This window comes from Theobroma cacao, chromosome 10 (genome assembly GCF_000208745.1).
Source record: "Theobroma cacao cultivar B97-61/B2 chromosome 10, Criollo_cocoa_genome_V2, whole genome shotgun sequence".
In the NCBI taxonomy this organism is placed as follows: Eukaryota; Viridiplantae; Streptophyta; class Magnoliopsida; order Malvales; family Malvaceae; genus Theobroma; species Theobroma cacao.
In genome coordinates this window covers 1148400-1169284 of record NC_030859.1, presented here as the reverse complement: position 1 = coordinate 1169284, position 20885 = coordinate 1148400, and the positions used below count along the sequence as shown (strand labels likewise).

The window sequence follows — 20885 nt, the reverse complement described above, 5'->3', positions numbered from 1 at the left end:
AAAGGAGTTTGGGTAGGGTTAGGTGTGACATTGCAGCTTCATAAATAGCCTTAAAAGGACTAACATTTTAAAAAAAAAGATATGGTCTGGCTGACTCGAGTTTGAATTTTCTTTTCTCGAAGAAATTTCCAAAGATGGAGTTGGGGGTTTATACGAACCACTGATTGAATGAAAGTTTAGGAAGAGTCGTGATCAATTTCCATTTTCATTCATCGGATGATATAAGCATATACACATTTAGGTATTGAAGGTAGATCTCAGTTTATACATTTATGTAGTAGCATCCCCTTTCATCTATGCATTGCCTCATGTGTATTGGAAATGTTCTGGACATTACCTATTCAGAGGTAAGGTTATAGACTATAGTTTATATTTGGTTATAAATTCTTTGAATTATTAGATGTTTTCATATTTTTGTTGCCTTTGTTATCTTGCTGTAGATATGAGGGTAGAGCAAACGGTTATTTCGATTAGTTTAGTTTTGGATATTTAATAACTGAATTTATATTTAAAAATAACCAAAACCGAATCAAATTTCATAAATAACTGAATTAACTGAAATCGAATGAATTCGGTTAGTTCGGTTTTGTTTTTGAAAACCAAACTTGACAATTTTTTTTTTGTTTGTATATATTTATTTATTTTGCATTTTTTTATAATCAATACTACAAAAATATTAACAATGATGATATACAATTAGAATAAATAAGATGGATATTCACACACACAACAAATAATTAAAAAATATGAATAAAAACAACAATAAATAGTTTATAATTTATTTTTCATGTAAAAATCCCGTTACACTCTTATTCAAGTTCAGTTAAAAAAATTTCTAACTTGAAACCGATCGAATTAACTCTAATAATCGAATTATTAGAAAAATCGAACTAATCGAACCTAAAAAATCAAATTCATTTCGATTTGATATGGTTTATATTTGCACACTTTTATATATGATTGAGGTAAAAAAGAGTACAAGATAGTTTATGTTTCAATCTCACATCGAGACATGTATATAATTATTGAATCGTAAACTTTTTTATTATCTTTTATGAGTTCAGAATCTAATATTGGATACAAATGTATATATCTAACGCGAGTTTATCATGTTTTTTATAACTCTTTTTACGTCAATTTGATGATTTCTTAAACCTTTTGAAAAAGAAATTATTGCCGTTACGTGCAACTTTTTGTTTTTGCCATCGTGGGTATTTTATATACGGTAACACCATGGTCTTTTTCTGTTCCTTTCTCTTTCGACCGAGCTTTTGTCATGAAACCATAGTCAAAATTTCAAATAAACGCACGGAAAAGAACAATGAAGGAGACGGTTGGTAAAATACAAGAAGGAAGATAAACACATGATAAACAAGCAACGAGGGGCCAATTGGTGGTACAAAAAGAGAGGACATGGACCTAGGAAAGCATACCAGGGAAACATAATTAGCCATTAAAAGGTACTATATCTTTTGTTTATTATTTCTTCAAAAAAACTTACATAGTACTTTGAATCTTTAGTTAAAGATAAATTATTTAGTACTTGATATCTAAAAAAACTTTTTCCGATTTCGGTTTAGTCAATTTTTAGAGAATAATTCGATCGATTCGATTATTTTCTATGGAAAAATCGATTATTTTCAACCATTATATCATTATTCATGTGTATAAAAAAGAAACATAAACATGGTGCCCAAATTTTGTCTTGCATGTGATTTTGATTGGCCGCCGATTGCTCATTGCTAGTGGAGTCTTTGATGTATACTTTTCCATGTGGGAAACCTGAAATTAATTTTTAAATAATCATACGGTCAAAGCTATCAATTATCAAAGATTTAGTGACCCTGGGACCCCACCAAATCTAAGCATTATTCAGAGCCAACATTTTTTATGCTTCTCTCACTTTCTAGCTTTCTTTTTTTAAGGTCTTTTATCTCTCATGTTTCTTTAATTATGTTAAACTTATCCTAATGATTTTAAATCCTGAATTTTGTATCACAGATATTTAGAATACAAAAATATACTTGATCTTTTATTCATGATTTGATTACAAAAACAATATTAATAAAATTAATTGTGTGATTCTGTGTATTATAAGATCTTCCTTTTCCTTATCTACATCTCTAAATAAGTGGGATTCTCAATATCTTTTAAGCAGGAGAGAATATTTAGTCTTATCTTTAAGTAATGAATTCTTAATCCTACTTATTATATGATTTAGAATTTCCCTTACATTATTAAGCTCAAATATAATATTGGAGTCCAATATTAATTGTGAGACTCAGCATATTAAAATCTTCTTCTTCTTTTCTACATCTCCCCAGGAGATTCTTAACATATTTTAAACACGAGAGAAGATTTAATCTTATTTTAATATAATGAGTTCTTCATTTCATTTATTTATAAAATTTAAAATTTCTTACACAAATCTATGTTATTAAGTTCACATGTATTATCGGAGTCTAATTTGCTTTATTATATTATATTATGGATTTTGCTGTTGATATTGACATTATGCTATGCATATACAGTTGTAATAGTTTTTTATTTTTTCGTTTAGGCCACACGATTGTAAGAGTTTATGGGTAGAGAAGAAGGATGAAGATAAGAAATTCCATCTTGTCGTGGCATTTTCATTCTTGATAGTTAGGTAACCATCAATGCAATAGAAGCAGCTAGCCTGGCAGGTCCATACCATGCAACACGTCCATACATTTAACATGGTTAGCAGGTAAGCCGACTATTAAATTTTGGAGAAATAAAAACAATAAAATAGTTTTTTATCCAATTAATTGAATTTTTTAAAACATTTTCTTAAATAAAGAAACATCATTAAATTAGGGTAAATCATACTTCTATATGTTGCAAGACATAACATTTGAATAAATGTATTATTCTAATAATTATTTTATGAAAAAAATAACCATTTATATCGTAAGATATCACCTTTGAACTGTAATATAAAAGATAACTTTGCATATCTATAGTGATATTTTTTAATTATTTCATAATCTTTGATTTAAATGTGTTTTTTTAATGTCACTTTATCGAAAGACAACATTTGATATGAAAAATCACTTACAATTTAATAATTCAATAGTCACATTACATAACATATTGTTTCAATTGATAAGACTTTTTAATAATTACAACTTTTTATATAAAAAATAATTTTTTATTTTAAAAATACACCAACATTATGATGTGATGAGATTAAAAGAGAGAAATAGACAAAGAAGGAGAAGAAAAACGAATGAACCATTATGCTTTTCAATACCAGCATGAAGAGAACACGAGGAAACGAAAGGAGGAGAAAATGGAAAAAAAGAAAAAAGGAAAAACAATTAAAAAATTATACCTAGTTTAATTAGAATATTGTTAATTTTTTTTAAAAAAAAATTATTTCAAATTTAATCTTGATTAAACTATTTATTTCTTTTAATTTTTTTCTTTTTTCATCATTACGTGTTTTTTTTAAGTTGATAAACGTTTAATAAAAAGTTAATTAAATTAGATTTTGATTTTTTTTCAATTATTTGAGAGTAATTATTATTTTTTGTATTTGTAAATAATTATTAACTAATGGTAACTAAAAGTCAAAGAAAGGTAATAATGTATTTTGAAATAAGCGGGACCAAAGCGTACTGTAAAGGTGTATTAAGGTTTATTTTTTCTTTTATTTTATCCCATTAAACTATGTATAAACATTAACAGCAAATAATAATTTGAAAACAAGTAATTCAATTCAATGCATATCAAATGAACATGTTGACAATAGCTAAAGTTAGTACATAATTAATGATAAAATCAAGACTTAAGCCTAATGTTTAAGTTATATTGAAGGTGAAGAGTAGTAGTAATAGTAAAAATTATACTATTATTTTAGGTTTATTTGTTTCCATTAATAATGTGTAAAAAGGTTATAAGTGATAAATCTCAAATACGCAATGAAACTTAATGATTGATAGGGTCACACTCATGAAATCAATCTATTTATTAGATATAGATGTTTGTTTCTAACAAACACAATTGTCCGTTTCTAACGGACACAATTGTCTTGGTTTTTCAATAACTGTTGTACGGACATAATTCTCTATCTAAACAGACATAATCGTCTGTCTGATCACACACATCTATTGATAATTAAAAAAAATAAAAATAATTTATTATTTAATTGCACCTCTTACAATTGAAGTGTTTTTAATTTAATTAATTTCAAGACCAACTAAGATTTTAAAAAGCCTAATCATCGTCAAATTCGTACTTTAACCCACTTTAATCTAACTATAATGAACTCATTCTTCTCTTTATATAAAAAACTTATTCATAAGATTTAAAATTTTATGTTGATATTGACCTTCTGCTATGGATATGCAGTTGTAAGAGATTTTTCTTCTTTTTTTTGGCCACACGATTGTAAGAGTTTATGGGTAAGAAAGAAGGATAAGGATAAGAATTTCCTTACTTGTTGTGGCATTTCCATTCTTGTTAGTTAGGCAACCATCAATGCAAGAGAAGCAGATACCTTGGCAGGTACATACCATGTAACTGGTCCATACATTAAACATGATTAGCAGGTAAGCTAACTATTAAATTTTAGAGAAATAAAAAAAATTAAATAATGTTTTTTCATCATTAAATTAAAGTAAAATACATTTCAGCATGTTGCAAGATACAGTTTTTTTTTTATAAAAATATTATTTTAACAATTATTTTATGAAAGGATAATTATTCATATCGTAAGATATCACTTTTATATTACAATAGTAGTGTTTTTAATTATCTCATAATCTTTAGATTATGTCCAAAAAACATAATTTTTGATATAAAAAATCGCTTATAATTCAATAATCACACTGTATGATATACCTTTCACTTGATGTAACTTTCTAATAATCATAATTTTTCATTTACAACTTTTCATATGAAAAGATATAATTTTTTATTTTAAAAATTACCCCTACATGGTGGTGTGTGGAGATCAAAGGAGCGAGAGATAGACAAATAAGGGGAAGAAAAAGAAAGAATCATTATGTTTTTCGATACTAGTGAGAAAAGAATGAGAAGAAAGGAAAGAAGGAGAAAATAGGAAAAAATGGAAAATAATTAAAAAATTATACCTAATTTAATTAAAATATTATTACTTATTTTTTAAAGATTCTTTTTCATTTCAAAATTATGAATTTTTTGAATTGTTAATAAAATAATCTTGATTAATCTATTTGTTTCTTTTATTTTTTTTCCTTTTTTAACATTATGTGTCTTTTTTTAAAGTTGATAAATGATTAATTAAAAGTATTTTTATTATTATTTAATTAAATTAGATTCTGATTTTTTTTTCAATTATTTGAAGATAATTATTACTTCTCATATTTGTTAATAACTATGGACTAATGGTAACTAAAAGTCAAGAGACCTAACAATGCATTTTGAAACAGAAAGAGACCAAAGTATAGTGTATTGACAGGTTTGTCCTTTTTATATTTTACCCCATTAAACGATGTATAAACATTAACAAGCAAATAACAATTTGAAAAAATTAATTCAATTCAATGCATAGAAAATGAACATGTTGAAGTTTGTACTTAATTAATGATAAAATCAAGATCTAACCCTAATTCTTAGGTTCTATTGATAGGTGAAGGATGGTATTAATAATAAAAATCATACTTTTGTTAGAATAAAGTCTAAGAGTTAGGCTTATTAATTAGGATTTTATATCTTCACAATTTTAGCTTCTCTTAGCTACATCATTCCAATGATAAATGTCCACGTGGAATTTATCATTTAGGAATTTGAAAAGAGAGATTCGAATTTGATATATAATAGGTTTACATAAATTTCTTGAATATGATATGCCTGTATTTATTATATTAGAACACATGACTCGAAAATTGATAGTAAATGGCTTTAAGGCGTGCATTGATGTTATTATCTTTTAAAGTTTTATTTGTTTTTATTTATAGTTTGCATAAGGGTTATAAGTGATAAATTTTAAAGATACAATAAAATTTAATGATTGACTGTTTTGTACTGATGAAATTAATCTATTTATAGATATAGATATTGTTTTCGACAAGCACAATTATCCGTTTTTAATGAATACAATTATCTTTTTCAACGGTTACAATTATTTTGTTTTTAACAAATATAACGATCGAATTTTCAACATGTGTATATACGGATATAATTGTCTGTCTAAACAACAATAACTGTTTGTTCGAACAAACATACCTATTAATAATTAAAAAAATTAAAAATAAATATAATTTATTATTTAATTATCTCTACTTGCACTTTCCACAAGTGAAGTGTCTTTCTTTTAATTAATTTCAAAATTCATCAAGATTTTAAAAAACCTAATCATCGTCAAATACGTAGTTTAATCCACTTTAATCTAACTATTATGAACCCATTTTTCTCTTTATTTAAAAAACTCGTTTATTTCTTTTCCATTGCAATCCAACATTTATAATTACTTCAATTATAACCCTATAAAAAGTTATATCCCATCTTTGGATAAATCCACCTACATTTAATTTAATTAAATATAATTATGTGTATTAATTTACCACTCATTATTTTATTATATTTTTTAGGCAAGTACCTTTAAGATAGGCCTTTCTGTTGAAGAAAAAAAAACACACGTGGCCTTTTCACCATTTCCAACGATTATTAAATTGATTAAAAACAAAAATAAAATAAAATTTCGGTTACTTTCACATCTTCCGCCCTTTCTCTTCATTCAATAACTGGGACAGATAATCATACGTCAGTATAAATCACTTAATAATAAATGTTATTTCATAAATATATAAAAATAAAAATTTTAAATTTTTTTAAAATAAAATATTTTTAAGATTATAAATATTTATTTTTAAGAATTTTTGACTTTTAAATTTAACCAAAATCTTAAATAATTTGACCACGATTTTGAGAAGGTAAATCCCATATAATCAAAATTTTTGACGTTCTTCTAATTTTGTATAAATATCATATCATAAATAATTTTATTAAAGATATCGAAACACGAGTTTTTTAAAAATATAATTATAATAAAAAATGGAAGCAAATAGTTGCTTATATTATGAAAAATTAAAAAATCGATAATATTTTCATTCAATGAATTTAATTTAATGATCGATGCATATATTTTTTACTTAAAAAGAATCGGGTTTTGAATCACTTATACATAGTTGACAACTCAAAACCCATTTCAAAAACATGAAAAGAAACAAAAAAAAAAAAGAAACTGATAGGATGAATGTATCCATTTTTTTTTACCATATTCATATAAAAAAAAGGATAAAAATTCATTGATTTTTTTCCTAATTTTGTTGGAGAATTATGGTAACTTCAGTAGGATATTAAGTGTAATTTTCTCTTGTTAAAAAAAATTACCAAATTAAAAATTTTAAATGATAAAAATAAAATCCATAAAAAGAGAAAAAGCAAAACCATAAATTTCTTACCAAAATAAATAAATAAATAAATAAATTCCAATTAAAATTGGAGAAATATGCAAAAAGTACAAAAGTCAGAAAGGGTAAGACCGGAAATAAAAAATGTTGTTTTCTTCTCTTACATGTACATGCAACGGCTTATATAATTCTCTCTCAAACGCTTGTCTCTGCACAACTCATCTCCCCCTTTTCTTCGCTTTTTCTCACAGAAATTTAAGAGAGAATCCAGGTCGGTTACCGGCGACTGAGGAACTGTCGGTTTCAGTACGACGAGCTCGACATTTTAAACCAATGGCAATGCAGAGTAGCCTCGCATTCTCCCACCGACTGGTTCCTTCGAGAAACCGGCTTTCTCAGGTTCCGGTTATCCGCATGCCTCCGGCTCCAACTTGTTTTCGTACTTCAGTGAAATGCAGGAGCTCTCTGTCAAGCTCATCTCTTGGTAAATTTTATGTTTTATTATTAAGATAAAGATGTGTCCTTTTTTTCTTCTTTGGTTGCCCAGGAAGTGCGGGAAACTTTGAAGAAAATCTTGGGTGTGATTTGTTTGAATGAGAGAAATGATTGAAGTACATGATGATAGTGAACTGTTTTATTAAAGATAAAGTAATGAGAAACTACGATAAATTTGATTCTTGTTTGATTATTTAATCATTTACTGTTGGTAAGCTTTTTCTTTATGAATTGCTCAGACAGTCAAATAAATTTGATTTCTTTTCCCTTTGGTTACTGAGAAAATGAGGGAAAGAAGGATTTAAGTTCTTAAAATATTGTTTTTTTTCTTATTTTGTTTGATAGAATAAGGAACAATTTAAACAGATAAATAGGCACAGTGAATTGCTTTTTCTTTTTTTTTTCCTTTTTGGGGTTTAATTTTAATTGATACAATTGTATTTTAGGCTCAATTGAAAGCAAAAAGTGACTCTTTTTTCTTGGTTTGTGTTTTCAGTTGCTGATGAAACGAAGTTTGCTGAGGCAGCGAAGAAGGGAAATTTGGTGCCCCTTTACCGTTGCATTTTCTCTGATCAGCTTACTCCGGTGCTTGCATACCGGTGTTTGGTTAAAGAAGATGATAGGGATGCTCCAAGTTTTCTTTTTGAGTCAGTGGAGCCTGGTTCTCGGGTTACAAGTGTTGTAAGCGCTTTAACTATATACTTTATTGTTTTTTTCTTTTCTTCTTCGAACTGCAGGGTTATATTTATCTTGTACTTTTGTTTGTTATTGGATTTTGATTGTATTAGGGCCGTTATAGTGTGGTTGGGGCTCAACCAACAATGGAAATTGTGGCGAAAGAAAACAAGGTTATGGTTATGGATCATGAGGAAGGATGTTTGACTGAGGACGTTGTTGAAGATCCGATGTTGATTCCAACGAGAATCTCGGAGAACTGGAAACCCCAACTTATTGATGATCTTCCTGATGCATTTTGTGGTGAGAATGATTGGTCTTTTGCATGTCTAATTGTCATAAATCTCTATTTGATATGTTTTCTAGTGGCCTCCATGTGTTGATAGTTTGTGTTTCTCATCATTAATCCTTATTAAATATGGATTGACTGTGTGATTTTGTAAGAGGTTCAAATTTAGTGCCTTATTTGATCATTAGTTGAATGGTTGGTTCAAATTTCGTGCCTTTTTTGATCATTAGTGATGTTTCTTGATTGGTTAGTTCAGATTTTGTGCCTTGTTTGATAATTAGTGATGTTTCTTGATTGGTTGCTTTGATTTGCTATGCTTATATTAAGGAAAGTAGAATAATAAGTAGTCAACTGTTGGTCGGTAATTTAACGGCTGTTATTTATTGTTTATTGACACTGGCAGATGGATGCTTTGACATACAACTTTGGAGTGTATTCATTTCTATATTTGGAAAAAAGTGGACAAGTTTTTTTATTTTGGGTTGAATATAAATTACTGTAATAATTTCAGGTTTTGGAGTTATTCAATGCCACCATGTCTTATCGTGTAGTCTTAACCTATTGGTATCTAGTGTCTTAACCGCTTAGGTGCATAATTCTATTAACATTCTCCTGTCCTAAGTACTTCGTTGTCATAATGGTGTAGGGCAACTCTGATATCACTTCATTGTTGGTTGATTTGGTGTCTTTTAGAAATCTTTAAACTCACACTTTTTATTAAATTCCTGTGACGTGTAGGTGGATGGATTGGTTATTTCTCATATGATACAGTTCGCTATGTGGAGAAGAAAAAGCTTCCATTCTCAAAGGCACCACAAGATGACAGAAACCTCCCAGACATACATCTAGGGCTCTACAATGACGTGATTGTATTTGATCATGTGGAAAAGGTATTCCTTTACTCCAACAATTCATATTGTCTTGGATGGGGTGCTGAGTACAAGATTTTAGCTCCAATTATCATTCTATCAGAAACATAGACAGGGAATAATATTGATATGTTCTTTTTATTTGCAGAAAGCATATGTAATTCACTGGGTGAGGCTTGATCGACACTCCTCTGTGGAAAAAGCTTACAGTGTTGGAGTTGAGCACCTAGAGAAGTTGGTGTCTAGAGTGCAGAATGTTGACCCGTGAGCAATAGTTTTTTTACAGTAGCATTGATTTTGATTAAGTTCATATGCTTTTTAATTCTCTGACATCGTTTTGTTCTGATTTCATTCTTAGCCCAAAGCTATCTCCAGGCTCTATTGATTTACAAACTCACCATTTTGGCCCTTCTTTGAAGAAGTCAAATATGGAAAGTGAAGAATTTAAGGGGGCTGTCCTACAGGCAAAAGAACATATTCTGGCAGGGGATATTTTCCAGATTGTATTAAGTCAACGTTTTGAACGGCGAACATTTGCTGACCCCTTTGAAATATATAGGGCTTTGAGAGTTGTGAATCCAAGTCCATATATGGCTTACTTGCAAGTTAGTGTGTTCCTCTTTAAGTACTTATTTAGTTTTGAATCTGTGAATTATTCAGAAGTTGCATTGTGAATTTTGTTATTTTGCATGCTCTTTCAGGCTAGAGGATGTATTCTAGTTGCTTCAAGTCCGGAAATTCTCACCAGGGTGAAGAAGGTAAACTTTTACACTTTTTTGATTACTGAGTTTTTCGTTGGCTGTCTCTTTTTACTGATTTAAAATCGTCAAGCACTGTGCGTAGCTATTTGAAGATCTGAATTTTTGTATTGGCATGAACAGAACAAGATTGTGAATAGGCCATTGGCGGGAACATCAAGGAGAGGAAAGACACCTGCTGAAGATGAGCTAGCAGAAAAGCAGTTGCTAAGTAATGAAAAGGAATGCGCAGAACACATCATGCTTGTTGATTTGGGACGCAATGATGTTGGAAAGGTCTTTCCATAGCAATTTTAATTCTGTATATCATGCCATGCATTTTTGGAGATTATTTTCTTGTGCTCTAGCTTTGTAGGGGTATTACATTAATTCCATTTTCTTCCTGTGCATGACAGATTTTCCTTCTAAAGAAATCGAATTTTTTACTTTCACTTGAAACTTCATGTTTCCTCTTTTATTACCTCAGAAAGGTCAGGAGTCTAACTGGTTGTTTTTATATTATTCGTGTAGGTCTCCAAATATGGTTCTGTGAAGGTGGAGAAGCTGATGAATATTGAACGATATTCACATGTTATGCACATGAGCTCCACGGTAAGTATATATGCTTTTCGGATCTAAACATTTGTTGACTTATTTTCATTATGTTAAAAGGCATTTTAGGACTGAAATTTCTCGGGATATATAGCATTATTTGATAATTTTATTGCATTTCTAATAGGGGTGATTTAAGGATTTATGATGTCTTTCCAATTGCTGTCTAACTGATATATTCTGATACAAATAATGAACTTGCGCATTCAAATACTTTAGAATGTTCTGATTAGTTATTTGCTTCATTTTGGTTTCTTAATGTCCCACAACCCAAGGAACTGGTTTTAAACATTCTTTTAGTAATGTGACATACAATTAAATGATCTTTTCTATTTTTAATTTAAATTATGCAGGTTATTGGGGAGTTGCATGATCATCTCAGTAGTTGGGATGCCCTGCGCGCTGCACTTCCTGTTGGAACTGTTAGCGGAGCACCAAAGGTTCAGCACTTCTTGTCCTTTACATGTTTTATGCAAATGCTGTTTTTTCAAACAAAAACCGAATGCTTTCTAGTTTGCCTTGATTCTGGTGTTACAGTCCAGCCACCATTAAATAGGCACAAGTTGCACAGTCAGTCTGGACTTCTTACAAGTCATAGCTGTGTTGCCTACGTATTTCTTTCCCCCATAGCTTTGATCATGATTGGGACATTGATACAGGTGAAGGCCATGGAGCTAATTGATGAGCTTGAGGTGACCAGGCGAGGCCCTTACAGTGGAGGATTTGGGGGCATCTCCTTTACTGGTGATTTGGATATTGCTTTGGCTCTCAGGACCATGGTATTCACAACCGGAACCCGCTATGACACAATGTACTCCTACAAAGATGCTGGTAGGCGCCAGGAATGGGTAGCTCATCTTCAAGCTGGCGCTGGTATAGTGGCAGACAGTGATCCGGATGCCGAGCACCGTGAATGCCAGAGCAAGGCCGCTGGCCTTGCTCGTTCCATTGACTTGGCAGAGTCTGCATTCGTTAACAAATGATGCACTCTTTTTATCAATCATATGAGTTCCTCACCAACCATGACCAGCTCAAGTTCTCTTTCTGCTGGTTAGAATTTGTCTGCAATACAGTTGCTCATCATTTTTTAGCAGCCACTTGAGTTGTTCACCAACCATGACCAGCTCAAGTTCTCTTTCTGCTGTTTAGGATCTGTCTGAAATACAGTTGCCTTACCTCGGAAGAGATGGTAACTAAATATAGGAACCACAGGATGTAAAATATAACTTTTATATTAGTTTAAGTTTATAATAAAGTTATCTTTCAGACAATTAAACTTATGATCTCAGTGGCTATCCTTCCTGCTTTGCTCCTGTTTCCTGCTATCCTGTGACGCCTCCCCTAAACAACAGCTTAATCACAAACCTTAATGCATATAATCCTGATTATAAATGATTAATCGTTTATTAGTTATGGCTAATCATTTTCTAGTTATTTCAATGGTGACATCAAGGCAGAAGACTGCCAAGGAAAGCCCTTCAGAGTTCAGACTGGTTTTGTCAACTCTAATATTTGTTGTTTTGGCCAACCATTTTCTAGTTATTTCGAAGGTGACATTAAGGCAGAAGACTGCCAAGGAAAGCCCTTCAGAGTTCTGACTCCTTTTGTCAACTCTAATTTTTGTTGTTTTTGCCTTAACTACAATCACTTATTGAGACAAATGAGGAATTTCCTACTGGCTTGATTAACGTGACTGCAATTTTGCTGCCATTTGTCCTACTACTGGCTTGATAAACGTGACTGCCGTTTTTTCAACAATAAGTTGTCCAATCCGAGCTGTGTTTCACATAAATTTTCTAACTCAAAATGTTTCCTAGTCGTGTTTTGCCATTTCTTATGCATGGCATGGGTGGGTGTTTTCTTGTAGCGAAGCTCTGTCCTTTTGGTGAAGACTCAGAAAGTGAATGTTATTCTTTCCAACCTTCTGATCTTCCATGTGGACCTCTCATGGATGAAGTTTCCAGCTTTCCAGCTGGGGCAAACGAGTCGTTTTCAGTTATACTGCCAAGGCCTGGCCAACCAATTCTGAAGCCTTTTTTAGATGTAAGAGAAATGGGAGGACATGGACAGCAATTAAACCAGCTTGTTGCTCAATTCAATTCCTCTCCCAAGCTAATTTTCTTCGAAGAAAATGGGTACATCATGCTTAGGAAACATATGCATTCCTGAGATTAACTTGCTTCTTGGCTTTGTTATTGTACTCAGCTAATGTCTATCAGGGTCCCTGAATTTTGCATTGGCCTTGGGGAAAGAAAAACTGACAGAATAGCTTTGCTTTCTATAAAGGATCAGCTTGTTGGTGCTTATCCAGGAGCTCTCGATTCATGGAATGCTTCTCTCCACTTCTGTGAGTGGCAAGGTGTTACGTGTGGTAGTCGCCACCAGAGAGTCACTGCTCTGGACTTGGATGGCTTGAAACTTGGTGGGTCCTTATCTCCTTTGATTGGCAATTTAACCTTCATCAGAAGAGTTAATCTGTCTTATAATAGATTTGCAAGGTAACATACCTAAGGAAGTTGGCTACCTAAGGCGGTTGCGTGTTTTTGAGCTGTTTCGAAATAATCTCCATGGAACAATCCCTGTGGAGCTTGCCAATTGCTCAAACCTCTTAACAATTCGTTTATCGCATAATAACCTCACTGGGGAAGTTCCTTTCCAGTTGGGTGATTCGTCGAAACTCATCGTACTCTCCTTGGGTGCCAACAATTTGATTGGGGGTATTCTATCTTCTTTAGGAAACCTTTCGTCATTGAGGGATCTCTCGCTTTCTTATAATCATTTGGAGGGAAATATCCCTGATGCTCTGGTGGGGCCATAAACTTGAGAAACCTTCTTCTGGCAGCCAACAGCCTAACTGGTACTCTTCTTCTCTCAATTCACAATCTTTCTTCCTTGGAAATGATTTAGATGTCAACAAACAATTTCTCAGTGAGTCTTGCGGCTGTAATAGGCGTTCCTTTTCCAAATCTTTGATACTTCAGTACTGGAGGAAATCAATTAATAGGAACTATTCCAAGGTCAATATCTAATACGTCTAATCTGGAGATATTTGACATAGGTTGGAATGGTATCGGCGGATCTGTTCCTAACAATTTGGGAAACCTCAAGAATCTTCAACAGTTCATGATTGCTGGTAACTACTTGGGAAATGGGAACACAGGAGACCTGGATTTTCTTTCTTCGTTGAGCAATTGTAGCCTATTACAAATATTGGATCTAGAGGCGAATCGATTAGGTGGCCCGTTGCCAGAATCCATAGGCAATTTATCAATCCAACTCAACATGCTTTTTATGGGATGGAATCAGATTTCAGGAAATATTCCTGAAGGGATTGGCAATCTCGTAAGCTTAACTCTTCTGCATTTGCCGAGAAATGCCCTGGAGGGGACCCTTCCAACTTCTTTGGGGAAGCTTCGAAATCTTGAAAGATTGTTTCTCGGTTTGAATAATTTTTCAGGTGAAATCCCATCTTTCATTGGCAATCTCTCTCATTCGTTCGAACTTCAATTACATAATAATAGTTTTGAAAAAAAAATTCCACTTGTGCTTAGAAATTGTAAAAGTATGCAAATCTTGTTTCTTTCGGGAAATACACTTGGTGGTAGTATACCAGATCAACTATTTGGTGCTTTCACAAGTTTGACTCAAGTTGACATGTCTAGCAGCTCATTGACCGGTCCCCTTCCATCAGATTTTGATAATTTAAAGAACCTGGAAGAATTATTTATTTATGGAAATAAATTGTCTGATGAAATTCCGGAGATACTTGGCCAGTGTTTTGGGTTAAGGTCACTTGATATGGTGGGAAACTTTTTCAAAGGTAGCATTCCCTTGTCTCTTGGTTCTTTGAAATCTCTTGAAACTTTAAATCTTTCCCGCAATAATTTGTCTGGCACCATACCACATGAACTAGAAAAACTTCTATATTTAAGCAGTTTGAATATTTCTTTTAATCACTTGGAGGGTGAAGTTCCAGAAGGAGGAGTTTTCAATAAATCTAGCAGATTTTCAATTGTGGGAAACAAAAATCTCTGTGGAGGGATACCTGAAATAATGCTCCCAAAGTGCTTCAATCAGAAGCCAAAGAAAAACTTGTTGCAGTGAAGGTACTTAACCTTCAAAACCGTGGCGCTGCAAAAAGCTTCATGGCTGAATGCAAGGCTTTGGGGAAAGTTCGACATCGGAATGTTCTCAAAATTATAACTTCCTGCTCGAGCATTGATTACCAAGGCAAAGATTTCAAGGCTTTAGTTTTCGAATTCATCCCTAATTGGAGTTTGGACAGTTGGCTTCATGAGCAACATGAGTCAAGGTATTTGAACTTTGTTCAAAGGTTAGACATAGCCATAGATGTAGCCAGTGCAATAGAGTACCTTCATCACAATTGCGAGGCGGTAATTGTCCACTGTGATCTATAGCCTACCAATGTTCTTCTTGATGATGACATGGTTGCACATGTCAGTGATTTTGGATTGGCTAAGCTCTTGTCTAGCGACACAAACAATATGGGTAATGATCAAACAGGTTCTTCAATGATGAAAGGAACAATCGGTTATGTTCCCCCACGTAAAATTTTATATCTCCCTTTATTTTCAGTACCGTAATTGTAATTTAACGAAATCTTACAGATTTTAAACTTTTTAATATGTACTTGCTATTATCATGTTAACAGCCATTAAACCTCCTACTTAATAAGTTGCAAAATCACAAGAATAAGTGGCAAAATCTCAAGTCTCAACTCTTAATTAGAGCTAAAAACATATGGTTGGCATTAAAAGAAGTTGAGTTTATAACAAATTGTTGCAGAATATGGCATGGGCGGGGCAGTGTCTCCAGAAGGTGATATTTACGGCTATGGGACTCTGCTCTTGGAAATGATCACCGGAAGGAGACCAACAGATGGTACGTTTCATGGCGGCTTAAGCCTTCACAATTTCTGTAAGATGGCACTACCGGAACGATTGAAGGAGATTCTCGATTTTCGCTTGCTCGAACAAATTAGTGAAAACAATGAGAGATTAACAAGTTAGTCAAAAATGGAGGGAGAGCTCATATTGGAGAGTTTGCTTTCTTTCACTAAAATAGGAATTGCATGCTCTGCAGAGGCACCTGGTGATAGAATGGCAATCAAAGATGCTATCACAGAACTACATGCGACCAAGGCAAGGTTGCTTTGGACCAGGATCCTGTTCTTGTTAATGCAGAAAAGAGGCAGCAGGCATGCAAAGGAGAAAGTAAAAGCAATAGACAAAACAGAGAGCAGAACTTGGTTAATATCGATCCCTTACATTAACTGAGGAGAAATGCATAAATATATACAAGAGCTATTTAACTAACACTTGTACAAAAAATATCCAAGTGTTTGACACAGCATTAGAGCAAACATGCAGTGCTTACACGTCCTAGGACAAATGTGCAGCAGCATGCACTGTGAATTACCAAACCAGCACAACAAAACAAAATGGACACTTGTCCTGTACATAGTTAGACAAAATGACATTCAAGCTAGTTTTTATCTCAACACTCCTCCTAAATGCTAGCTTGCTGAATATTTAATTTTCTTCTTAGCTCTTCAAACCTGGACAAGTGAAGAGGTTTGGTTAGAATGTCTGCAAGCTGATCACTGGAGCTACAATGCTGAACAGATATATCTTCATCCTTTTCAGCTTCTCTCAAGGCATGGTATTTGACCTTGATATGTTTTGTTCTGCTATGAAAAACAGGATTTTTCACCATGGCAATGGCAGATTTGTTGTCTACATACAGCTTGGCTGGAGGCACATGAAGAAATCCAAGATCAGTTAAGATCTTCTTCACCCAAATGGCTTGATTTGCAGCTGTAGCTGCTGCTATATACTCTGCTTCTGCAGATGATTGAGCAGTGGTTTCTTGCTTCTTTGAATTTCAACAAAAAACACCATTTCCTAATGTAAATACATATCCAGAAGTGCTTTTACAATCATCCACACAGCCTGCCCAGTCACTATCCGAGAATCCAACCAACTCAACTGAACTTTCATCTATATAAGTGAATTGAAGACCAAAATTTGCAGTGCCTTTTAAATATCTAAGCACTCTTTTTGCTGCTGAAAAATGCTCAGTTGTTGGAACCTGCATGAACCTAGACAAATAACTTGCAGCAAACATCAAGTCAGGTCTTGATGCACAAATATAAAGCAATGATCCTATCAAGCTTCTAAAGGTTGAAGGATTTTCGAGTGCAGATCCTTTATCAACTGACAGCTTCTCATGAGGAATAAGTGGAGTGGCTACTGTCTTGCAATCTGTCATTTTAAACTTGTCCAGAACCTCACCAATGTAATTTGATTGGCATATGAAAATTCTAGAATTACCTTGAAGGATTTGTAACCCCAGAAAATAACTCATCTGTCCAAGATCTGTCATTCTAAATCTGCTTTGCATTTCAAGCTTGAGTTTTGAAATTCTTTGATCATCTCCTCCTATAACTAACATGTCATCAACATACAATGAAATAATCAAAGGATTTTGATCATCAGCTTTTTGTATATATAAAGTAGCTTCATTACTGCTCTTGTGAAAGCCTTGACCCTTCAAATAGTCATCAAATTTGCAGTACCAGGCACGTGGTGCTTGCTTCAAGCCATAGAGTGCCTTATGAAGTTTATACACTTTGTCTCGGTTAGGCTCACTTTCAAAACCATAAGGCTGCTCAATGAAAATTTCTTCCTGCAAATCACCATTTAAGAAAGCAGATTTGATTTCCAAATGGAATATTTTCCATTTAAACTTAGCTGACAATGCTAGCAGCAGTCGAATGGTATCCATTCTTGCAACTGGTGCAAAAGTTTCATGATAGTCTACTCCAGGCAATTGAGCAAAGCCTTTAACAACAAGCCTTGCTTTATGCTTGTTCAGAGATCCATCTGAGTTCAGCTTCATTCTAAACACCCATTTCACTCCAAGAACATGATGATGCTTAGGTCTGTCTACCAAGCTCCATGTCTTGTTGAGATTTATCATCTTCATCTCTTCTTTCATAGCTTCTTTCCATTCTGGTGACAAAACAGCTTCTTCAGGTGTAGCAGGTTCAAATGCAGCTACATTGCAGCTTTCATAAATCTCTTGTAATGGTCGAGTACCTCTCACAAGAGGTTCATCTACAATCTGTTCTACATCAAGTATCTCATCACTGTTGGCAGGTTGAAGATTAACATCTTCATCTAGAAATTTAGTATGCTGCACTTGATTATTTTTCCAGTTCTAGTATGCACCTTCATCAAATGTTACATGTCTGCTAACAGAGACTTTGCCAGATTCAATTTGATAAATCCTGTAAGCTTTTGACTGCTGACTGTACCCTATAAAAACTCCCAACTTTGCCTTGGGTTGCAGCTTGTCTCTTAGTTCTTCAGGAACATGGAGATAACAAATGGATCCAAAGATCCTCAAGTGATCCACAGATGGTCTGGTGCTGTACCAAGCTTCATAAGGAGTTTCATTATTGACAGCTTGAGTGATCAGAATATTTTGCAAGTAAACTGCAATGTTAGCTGATTCAGCCCAGAAGCTTTTAGGAAGCTTCTTCTCAAACAGGAGACACCTGGACATCTCAATAATTGTTCTGTTCTTCCTCTCACTAACACCATTCTGCTCAGGACAATATGGAGCTGTCAGTTGGTGATGAATGCCCTCCTTCTCCAGATAGCTTATGAATTCTGAAGAAGTGTACTCACCTCCATTGTCTGTCCTTAGTTTCTTAATTCTGCAGCCAGATTCATTCTCAACTTTTGCTTTGAATTTCTGAAATACTGAGAACACTTCTGACTTATGCTGTATGAAGTAAATCCAAGTCATTCTGGACATATCATCAATAAAGATAACAAAATATTTGCTTCCATTTAAAGAGGGCTCACTCATAGGTCCAGCAACATCTGAATGAACTAACTCCAATCTGTGCTTTGCCCTATTCAAACTTGCTTTGGGAAAAGACCTTCTAGTTAGTTTACCATATTGACAAGAGCTGCATATAGGACTATCTCCATGCAGTTTAGGAAGATTCAATTACAAACCAGAGGCACTTACTTGCAACAAGGACTTATAATTGCAATGGCCTAGCCTTTTGTGCCACAGGTAAGTTTGTTCTGAAAAAGATTCTGTTGCAGACAAGCACAAATTTCCCCATTTAACAGGGAAGCAATTTCTCACCATAGGAACAGACATTATATAGAAACCAGAGGGTTCATAAACTGTGCATGCATTGTTTTTGAATACCAACATGTAATCTTCATCAACTAACTGACCAACACTTAATAAATTATGAGTTATTTTAGAAACCAGAAGCACATTCAAAACATACCTGGTGCCTGAAGCAGTTTGAATTGCAATTGTTCCTTTCCCTACTGCATCCAGTATAAGACCTTTTCCAATCTTAACTGAAAAGCAGTGATCAGTATCAAGTTCAGAGAATAGCTCAGCCTTTGAGGTCATATGATTGGAGCATGCACTGTCGAGAAGCCAGTGGTTGTTGTCTGCTGAGTTAGAGTTTTCAATAGTCATGAACAACACTTCCTCTGCAACTTCAGCTTTCTCGACTTGCTTTGTAACCTGTGGTTTTTTGTTTGCAGCCTTAGCTTTGTTCTTGCAGACTTTTTCTACATGCCCTAGCTGCTTACAAGCATTGCATTTAACTCCAAGTCTGAACCAGCAGTAAGCTTTAGAATGGTTCCTCTTTTTGCAATAGGGGCAGACTGAAAACTTGCCCCTTTTGTTTTGGGATCTTCCAGCAGCTGTACCGGCTTTATCTTTCTCTTTATTTTCATTTGAATTCTTTTTAAATGAAGGATCAGCAGGAGCCTTACCTTTTGCACGAGCTTGCAATGCATGATCAACTCTTTCATCTCTTCTTGCTGCCTTCCTCTGTTCATCAGCTTCCAAAGCACTAACCAAGTCTAATATTGAAAGCTCTGTAATATCCTTAACTTGCTCTAGAGAGGTGATTGTAGGATCAAACCTTTCTGGTAGGCTCAACATAATTTTTTCTACCACTTTCAAATCAATGAGGGAGTCTCCCATGAGTCTGATCTGATTTACAAGTTTCATCAGATCTTCAACAAACTCATCTATTGTCTGATTCTCTTTCATTCTCAGAAGCTCATATTTCTTTCTGAGATTTTGCAAACGCACCTGTTTGCTCCTTGCAGACCCCAAAAACTCCTTCTCAAGTTTACTCCAAGCCTTGTTTGCAGTCTCACATCCCATAATCTTGTTGAAAACTGTTAAACTTTCAAAAAAATAAGTGAAGAAAAATGAAGGAGAGTTGAGAGAATGATTAAGAGCAGTAAGATGAAGATAAAAAACAGAACAATTTTTCATTCATATCAGTTTGCTACTTAAGCAAGTACAGAAAACATAATAGAAACTGATAACTACCCACTAAGTGAACTCAATAGATAACTGATCCATAACTGATCCATAATTCTAAATAGTAGACTAACAAGTGTCAAGTAGGGTAACCAACAATAACTGACTGCAACATAAGAAAATAAGACTAAACTTAACTGAGTCTTACGCCTCAGCATGTAGTGTTTGCTGGCTGCTCAGATAAACACTGTTAACAACTAAAAAGATGCATTCCAACTTCAACACACCTCCTTGGAATGTATCTCACACACACCAAGCATAGTCCTGAGATAAACAAATCTTTCCTTACTCAAACTCTTGGTCAGAATATCTGCCAGCTGTTCAGAAGAATTGCAGTGATACACAGCAATTTCTTTTTCTTTGATGGCATCTCGAATAGCATGAT

General features: G+C 33.5%; 2 protein-coding genes across 2 annotated transcripts; both read left to right on the top strand.

Annotated features, from left to right (window-relative positions):
• Positions 7632-12374, top strand: LOC18585910 (anthranilate synthase alpha subunit 1, chloroplastic). The gene is made up of 11 exons (XM_018128631.1): positions 7632-7905; positions 8413-8597; positions 8705-8894; positions 9619-9770; positions 9898-10013; positions 10108-10354; positions 10451-10507; positions 10631-10783; positions 11018-11098; positions 11452-11538; positions 11758-12374. The coding sequence occupies exons 1-11, from the start codon at positions 7755-7757 to the stop codon at positions 12079-12081; spliced, it is 1743 nt and encodes a 580-aa protein (XP_017984120.1). The 5' UTR covers positions 7632-7754; the 3' UTR covers positions 12082-12374.
• LOC18585909 (putative receptor-like protein kinase At3g47110) lies at positions 12905-16128 on the top strand. The gene is made up of 7 exons (XM_018128756.1): positions 12905-13233; positions 13318-13520; positions 13588-13815; positions 14157-14537; positions 15176-15410; positions 15561-15622; positions 15905-16128. Exons 1-7 carry the CDS (start codon positions 12905-12907, stop codon positions 16126-16128), a joined length of 1662 nt encoding a protein of 553 aa, XP_017984245.1.

Bases quoted from the DNA above. Each gene is read 5' to 3' on its own strand.
- LOC18585910 (XM_018128631.1), top strand. From the start codon at position 7,755: ATGGCAATGCAGAGTAGCCTCGCATTCTCCCACCGACTGGTTCCTTCG. The intron at 7,906-8,412 runs GTAAATTTTATG...TTGTGTTTTCAG, and splicing joins TCTGTCAAGCTCATCTCTTG to TTGCTGATGAAACGAAGTTT. The intron at 10,784-11,017 runs GTCTTTCCATAG...TTATTCGTGTAG, and splicing joins GACGCAATGATGTTGGAAAG to GTCTCCAAATATGGTTCTGT.
- LOC18585909 (XM_018128756.1), top strand. From the start codon at position 12,905: ATGTTTCCTAGTCGTGTTTTGCCATTTCTTATGCATGGCATGGGTGGG. The intron at 13,234-13,317 runs GTACATCATGCT...AATGTCTATCAG, and splicing joins ATTTTCTTCGAAGAAAATGG to GGTCCCTGAATTTTGCATTG. The intron at 13,816-14,156 runs GTATTCTATCTT...TATTTGACATAG, and splicing joins TGCCAACAATTTGATTGGGG to GTTGGAATGGTATCGGCGGA.